Here is a 7,982-nt window from a genome sequence, read left to right as displayed (position 1 = left end):
ATATCTAATTCCTCAGATCAAGATGACGATGATGATAGCAATAATAATATGCAGTAATCAGATTAAGCACTAAATCCAAAAGGGCCATACAGCGCCACTTAGATAAAGAGCCCTTTACCCCGAGGAAGGGTTTGCACGAGCTTTCCCTCGATTTAAAATTCGCTGTGCGAATTTATTTGCTGTGTATGTGGCAACCCTATTTCAACCAGGAATTCGCTGTGTAAAAATTCACTCTTATGTGACTCAAGCAGGTGATTGCCGTGAGCTTTACACTCATATCGAGTACACTAAGAGACAACACAGTAAGTGTCAGGGGCCCAAGACTGTTCAACTGCCTCCCAGCATACATAAGGGGGAGAACCAATAGACCCCAGGATGTCTTCAAGAGGTCACTGGTGTAGACAGCCTGTACTGTCTGCACAGACAGCCCATGCTGTCTGCCAGCTTAGTTCATATTTCGCGGCACTAAGGTGCTGCCCTCTGTAGCCAGGCCTCTCGGTGGGCAAGCCAGCCTGCCTGCCCTTGCCTCGCTCTCACACAGCGGCCTAGCAGCAAGACACAAGTACTAGCTCTCTCTCTCATGGGATGGCCCTCCCCGGGCCATGGGCACAAACGCACAAGCCTGTGTATCCACTACGACTTAACAATAAAGTAAGAAGCCTCCGAAGTAGTTATCATTTACTCCCCGCTACCAGAACACCAAATAATCTTTTTTATAAATGGTGGCAGCAGTGGTCGCAGCAGTTGTTTGCCCAGAGAGAGGAAGGAAGAGGTATGAAGTCATCTTCACTTCATCACCCTATACATGAAGCATCCGTTTCTCAAGGAGTTATCCTGATGTCGTGTCTGCACGTTTGAGCATCCAGACACAGGTACAAGCAGGATCCAGGCCGAAATTTGCCGAAATTCTCCGAGAATTGTAAGTGACCCCACGCTACAGCGTCCCACGCTGTTTCTCAAGTCACGTGTTCAGCGTCACTTGTATGTTGTTGTTGTTCAGCTCAGCACAGCTGTTTCAGCAAGCCAGAGGTGAGTTTTGTGGTGATTTCTGCGTCCAGTGTGAGTTCTCCACGTGTTTGTGGGAGGAGGCCGCTCCTTGCCTCGCCCTGCTGTACTCTCACACCTCACCAGCCTACCATACACCACTCACCACTGCCCACTCCCTCTGCTGTGTTTTCTGCTGTTTTCCGTGTGAATTCATTGCCAGAGCTGTGTATCCGAGTGCCCGAGGCCACTCGAAGCTATGTGGATCAGCATGCCACGTAGATCACGAAGCCACATGGATCCCGACGCCACGTGGGTGTGAGCGATGTCATGTAAATCTACCAGCCACATGAGTTACTGAGCCAGATGTCCCAGGCCACATGCTGTGGTCTGCTGCCCGCATCACATTGACGTCACCGACGATGCTGCCCGACTTCATTATGTCACGATGTCTGCCTGATGTCACCTCGAGATGTCTGCTGACGTCACAGTGCTGCTGACGTCATCATGCCTGACATCACATGATGTCACCATCGAGTGTTCAGTAATTATTAAAATATTGTCGAGAAGACTAAGAGAAGATATATGTCGTGTGTTAATTCCTCTCAGTCAGTGTTCTCACATTTTAGTATATGTCTTAGTGTCAGTTTTATGCACAGAAAAGCATCATTTGCTAGTTTAAGCCATGTTGTACCGCATGTACCGTGGGTGTGTTTAAAGTTTCCGTGTGTCCAGTGAGGTCTGAGCCAGACCTGAGTAGCACCACTGTGCTAAGTCACCCGTGTGACCAGTACGTTTGACAGCTGATGTCAAGACAGCCCCGAGTGACCGAGCCCTCTTGTACAGAAAGCTTTTATGCTCGTCGCTCGTGATGTTCTGCAGAATCGTACCTGCTACGATTCCCATCGAGATTTGCTTCACTTCACCTCCAGACCTTCAGAGTGCAGTTATATGTAGAGAAACAAGTCTGAGGACGCTTAGACTAACCTCTGCTATAACTCCAACTGCCGAGAGAATGATACTCGTCAAGCCGCAGTCAGCCCTGTCGGCAGGCGCTGTGTCAGCCTCGTGTCACAAGCTTCAGTGAGCAGCCTGCACAAAGAAGATGTCACTTTGACTGCTAGCTCGCTCACTGCAGTTTGGTGTATGATGTTACGACTCCCAGATGTTTCGCCCAGTCGTCTCTGCCACGACTCGCTCCACAACTCGCTCCACGCTCGCCGGCAGTGACAGCCCAGCGACAGTACCAGTCGAGAAGTGTCCTCCTGAGTCGCTTGCCGGAAGTCCTGCCCCGTTGCCGAGTTTTGTCGACGCCTCACTCGAGGGCACCAGCATGTCGTGTCCCAGGTTGAGTGAAAACCTGCAGTGACTCCTAAGATGACTGCTTCACCGTTCCAGAGGAGACCGTAACCTGTTACGTCACAGCTCAGCCGCAGCGATGTCTCCCGTGTTGCAGTATCTGTCCAGACGCAGGAAGGCGTGCAGTGATGCCCATCGACGCTCACTGCCTTTGACCACGATGTTTAGCACACCCCACATGTTTTTTTCTTCCCTCCCTGTAGGAAGTTTTTTTTTCCATGTCCATATGTATATATATGTTTTTATTTTGTGTTCTGTACCCTGTTCCTACAAGAGAGAGACAGAGTTTCTTTTACCACTAGTATTGTCGTGTCGGGACGAAGCGCGGTAGGTGGCCGAGCGTATGTAGACAGCCTGTACTGTCTGCACAGACAGCCCATGCTGTCTGCCAGCTTAGTTCATATTTTGCGGCACTAAGGTGCTGCCCTCTGTAGCCAGGCCTCTCGGTGGGCAAGCCAGCCTGCCTGCCCTTGCCTCGCTCTCACTCACACAGCGGCCTAGCAGCAAGACACAAGTACTAGCTCTCTCTCTTGTGGGATGGCCCTGCCCGAGCCATGGGCACAAACACACAAGCCTGTGTATCCACTACGACTTAACAATAAAATAAGAAGCCTTCGAAGAAGAAGTTATCATTTACTCCCCGCTACCAGAACACCAAATACTCTTTTTTATACTGGACAGGCACCTTAACTCAGTACCTGATTAGCCAGGCTGTGGTTCTTATGTCGGTTTACGTGCAGCCAGCAGTAATAGCCTGGTTGATCAGACCCTGATCCCCGGACCGGGCTGCAGAGGGCATTGACCCCTAAAATCCCTCTCCAGGTATATGTGATCATCCTAGCCCAGCACCATGTTTTTTTTTTTTAGTAGTAAGTCTTTAAATAAGTGACATTCATAAGAAAGATTTTTGCAGAAACAAAATAGATTTGAGTATGTGAAATCCACTGAACTTATTCTGAACAAAATCTTTTGTGTACTTGGCTTTCAATTTCAACATCTTGCACAGCCAAGAAGAGTATCAGCATTTGGCCACACCAAGTTGGGTTGCTCCAACACAACGTCAGCACTAGAGGTGGAGCGAGGAAGGAACGAGTACATCATCAGGACTATGGGAGGGAGGGAGGGAGGGAGGAATGAGTACATCATCAGAACTACTATTAGGAATGAGTACATCATCAGGACTATGGGTGGGTGGGAGGGAGGGAGGGAGGGAGGGAGGGAGGGAGGGAGGGAGGAATGAGTACATCATCAGCACTGTGGGTGGGAGGAATGCGTACACCATCAGGACTATGGGTGGGAGGAAGGGAAGAATGAGTACATCATCAGGACTATGGGGTGACAGAGAATAACGAGTATATCATCAGAACTATGGGGTGGAAGGGAGGGAGGTACAAATAATGAGATATATGTTCCCAGGTTCATAACATGTATACTATGAGTCCAGACACAGAGGGGTTGTTTGTGAAAGAACGGAGGCCATTATCACCATTACATTTGCGGGCAAGTGCTACATATGTAGGGGTCATATTATACCTGGGGAAATGGAAGGCAATCACGTCTCGTCCAAGACGAAGGAAGGGCAAGCCCAATTCCTCAGATCAAGAGCTGCTCATTGGGGATGGGTGGGTTAGGGAGAGTAAAATGAAGGATTATGATTAAACTTTTTATATTTGTCTCAGGTTTTTCGACAGTAGTGTTTATCTTTGTTATGTAGCCATCTTGTGCCTATCTGGCATGGTCAAAAACGTTTGGTAAAAAAAATAAGTCAAGAATACGTAAGTGTATTTATTTAAGTGTTTTTTTTAAGTGTATTTTTGGGGGTCTGAAGCAGACTAATCTAATTTACATTATTTCTTATGGAAACAAATTCGTTCAGTATCAGCACTCGAACAGCCTTCTCGAACAAAAAAAGTTTGTATCCTGAGGTACCACTTTTTTTTTTTTTTTTAATATGACCATTTAATGCACATGTTGTAAGTTCACATATTTTTGGTGAGCATTAATCAAGAAATGAGGAATTTGCAGTGTAAGAACACATCCTTATCACTGACATAGTATAGCAGCTTTGCTTAACACAAATTCAAACAGGAATGAACCATGTGCAGAAGATAAGGGACACCGGCAGAAGCCTCTTAACTTATTGATGTTTAAAGACAGATCTTAAGAATGGAGATTCAGGAGTCCACCAATTTGCTCTTCCAGTCTATTCAGGAGCCAACCAATTTGCTCTTCCTGTCTATTCAAACTTATTTTGCAATGGGGATGGAAATTTTTAGATGCACAAAGTTTTCCTGAAGTAAACAAAGATGCTTTGAAGTGGATAAAATTATTCTCCAATAGACAGTTATTTGGAAGTAGATTAAGTTATTTTGAAATGGAAATAATTATGCAGGAAAGATATGGCTATTTGAGTGTCTTTATAGTGAAAGGATGAACTTCTGGGGAAGAAAATGGTGTATAAATAGCAGGACACATTATTTAACCTCTGAAAATGATAAATATTAAGAATTTTCTTCATTGTGTCACCCTACCTCTGTGGGAGATGGCGATTGTGCTAAAAAATAATTTAATGGATAGAAAAAATACACAACAAAATCTGCTGGGTCAATTGATCTGGAAATGAGTGACAGTCCATTAGTTACACAACTGCTGGTTGTTACAATTGTGGCAAAACTTTTTATACACCTTAGTCGCCATTGGTGGTTACCTGCTCCCTCCTCCCATTACTCTGTTCAATCAAGGGTTTATTATCTTGTCTGATACTGAGGCGACTTTCATACTTATTTTGGAGTAGTCAGCAAGGCTGTGAATAGCGTTTTCATTCATCTTGTTATGAGGAAGAGAAACTAGAGGTGCTAGGACCCTGCCTTAGGGTACTATTGAACCTTTTACTTCAAATAAAACTCAAGTTTGTAGAGTATAAAATTTATTGAATGTTTATTTCATTAAACGTTAAAACAAAGACGGTTGTAGAGTACTGGAAAAAGACACATAAGGATTAGCATAAGAGTACTGACCATGGTTACATATGAAATTCCACTAAAACAGTAAAAAAAGTAGTAACTGTTTTTTCACTTGACAGATGCTACTCCATGCCAGTTATATAGCTTAATAATGAACCTGATAAAAATATTCAACGTTTCCACTGATATCAAATGGAAAAATGCAATTTTTTTTTTTACATAAAGCAATTTTACAATTTACAATTATCAATGGTAAAGTTAATCAAACCTACACAAAAATAACAATATGACCAATAACATTTGTGATCAAATAAGTGAATTCTTAAAATGTACATAACTTTATATGCTTATCAATGAAAACATTAACAGAACCATTGATATTCTTCTGACAAAAGCAGAACCCAGTAAATTAACAATCAGCATCTTTATTTCAACAGGATAAAGGAAATTTAATGACAATTCAGAGGAAAGCTGAAAATTCTTCAACATAGGTAACTCCAATAAGACACGCAACCAGATACTTTTTCATGAGTGCAAATTGTATTATGAAGAAATATAAAATTGCCTGAATTAAGTATTTTACATCTGTTGTATCTGTAAATACAAACAGCACTTTAACTTTAAAGTAAATACTTTTTGGAATATCATAGAGAAACAAATTCATATGCTGTAACTAAAAGCATTTTCACATTAGGACATAAATAAAATTTCCTGAGTTTTTTTAACACAAATCTAGCTAGAGTAGTATTTAAAAACAAAGTTAGCTTCAATAGCACTGGAATGATTTTTAAACATTTCTGCCAGATTTCACAATCACACTGAAATAATAAATGAAATAATAGATGAGAATTTGTTTAATTCCTTGGAATATTTCTGGCAAGTAAAACGTCAATCAACTATTCAAACCAGTCCTTAAAATATCTGTGTTAATGCTAACTTTAGGAATGGTACAAACACAAAAAAGATTGTGAAATCTGAAAAAAATTAATATTAAATGGTCCCTATTTGATATGCTAACATTTTCTATGGCAGTTTATGAATTATGAGGTTCTCGAGTGTCACTGTATAATGAATTCTTTTCCCTAATTTTTTTTTTTAACACACCAGCTGTATCCCACCAAGGCAGGGTGACCTTAAAAGAAAAACAAAGGTTTCTCTTTTTAAATTCAACAATTTCTCTAATTTTACGATGTAAATGAATTTTGATGCTGAACATCAGCAGCTGTGTTAAAGTGGTGGGGTGTCTGGACCCCTTTCTTGTTAGTAGATAAAGCATCTACCAAATGCAGGAAGGTAGCCACATAAATTTGTCTTCAGTGCTTAAATCTGTATTATTAAAACAGCAGGGTTTTGTTGAAGCATAATTTTCAAATGAATCGATGTGTTATAGTACGGTTACCCCTTTGTTCTTGGACGGACATCTAAATTTACTTTTAATTGAACATAAAACTTTGTTATCACTGAGTTTTAATTGTGTGTGCCTGGGAAAATTAGTTGGTCACAACATAATGGCAGTAATGAATAAGAAGCATGTTTAGGAACCAACGGAGGTAGACATTAGAAAGTATGCTTTTCCAATCAATTTATCTTCATTGTAGAACTGAATACAAATATATGTCAAGTACTTATCAGACTTAACAGCAGGTAAAAAGCATGCAGTTATATCATGAGTCTTCACTTCTCTTACAAGGAGCAGTTTAACAAGAAAATATTAATTATTAAAATTTATAAGAACTTTTCACACTAAATAAAACAGTAGAAGCCACAGGTGAGTTCCATAACCACACACTGTTTAATATTGTTTAAATGAGAATTTTTTAACACATTTTTAAAGATGAAAGTACATTAGCACTAAAGCAAAAGGCATAATTTTTCCAAGTAAAGTTAGCTGGCAATTTAAATTTCTGTTGGCAAGTATGACCAATCAATTGGCTTCTTACCACCATTTTTAAGGAGCTCGTTACATTTGGAGAAGTGCTTGCATCCCAGGAATCCTCGGTGTGCCGAGAGTGGTGAAGGATGTGGAGCATTGAGTAGATGGTGTTTCTTCTGTTAAAATGAAAATGTTTTATGTACATAAATGTCATTCAAAAAGAAAATAGATGAAGCTACCAATGAAAAATCTAAGTAAATTCATCATTGTAGAATTAGCGTATTTACATTTCACTTTAATATACATGTATTACTGATAACTAAAACAAGGGTAAAGTAAAGGAAAAATTAATTCAATCCAAAGAAATTTGGGTGGAAATTTAAATGAAACTATATATTTTTTTTTTTTTTCAACAAGTCGGCCGTCTCCCACCGAGGCAGGGAAACTATATTATAAGATTTAATTAAACACATTGACAATCAATGAATCAAGCACTGTCTTGCCAGTATATGTTGACAATACAATTCATGTTACTCTCTGACTGCAACATCCCCACCCCTCCTTCCATGTGCAGACACTTGCCTTCCAATCTCCAGGATTCAAATCTAGCTAACCAGTTCACCTGAATCCTTCATATTACCTTGCTTCCACTTCAACAGCTTGCCCATTAATAACCATATGTCTCCACTTGCTCCTACTTAACATACATAAGCCTGCTGAATGCTCAAACTTTTAAAACTCAAAGCCTTCCTCAAACCATTCCTGGGATGATCCCTAACACTCCTGCCTTCCACTTCAAATTT

General features: G+C 41.0%; 1 protein-coding gene across 2 annotated transcripts in view; it reads right to left on the bottom strand.

The window, feature by feature from the left end:
- Positions 1-5,252: 5,252 nt before the first annotated feature.
- The window catches only part of LOC128689669 (uracil-DNA glycosylase), a 36,604-nt gene continuing 33,874 nt past the window's right edge, over positions 5,253-7,982 (bottom strand). For both annotated transcript variants that reach the window (XM_053778029.2, XM_053778030.2), the window contains one exon: positions 5,253-7,355. In XM_053778029.2, the coding sequence (XP_053634004.2) occupies positions 7,203-7,355 (153 nt within the window). In that variant the 3' untranslated portion in view covers positions 5,253-7,202. The remainder of the gene's footprint in view (positions 7,356-7,982) is intronic.

This window comes from Cherax quadricarinatus, chromosome 22 (assembly GCF_038502225.1).
Source record: "Cherax quadricarinatus isolate ZL_2023a chromosome 22, ASM3850222v1, whole genome shotgun sequence".
Taxonomy (NCBI): Eukaryota; Metazoa; Arthropoda; class Malacostraca; order Decapoda; family Parastacidae; genus Cherax; species Cherax quadricarinatus.
Note: the sequence above shows the minus strand (reverse complement) of the source record. Positions and strands in the feature narration are given on the sequence as shown.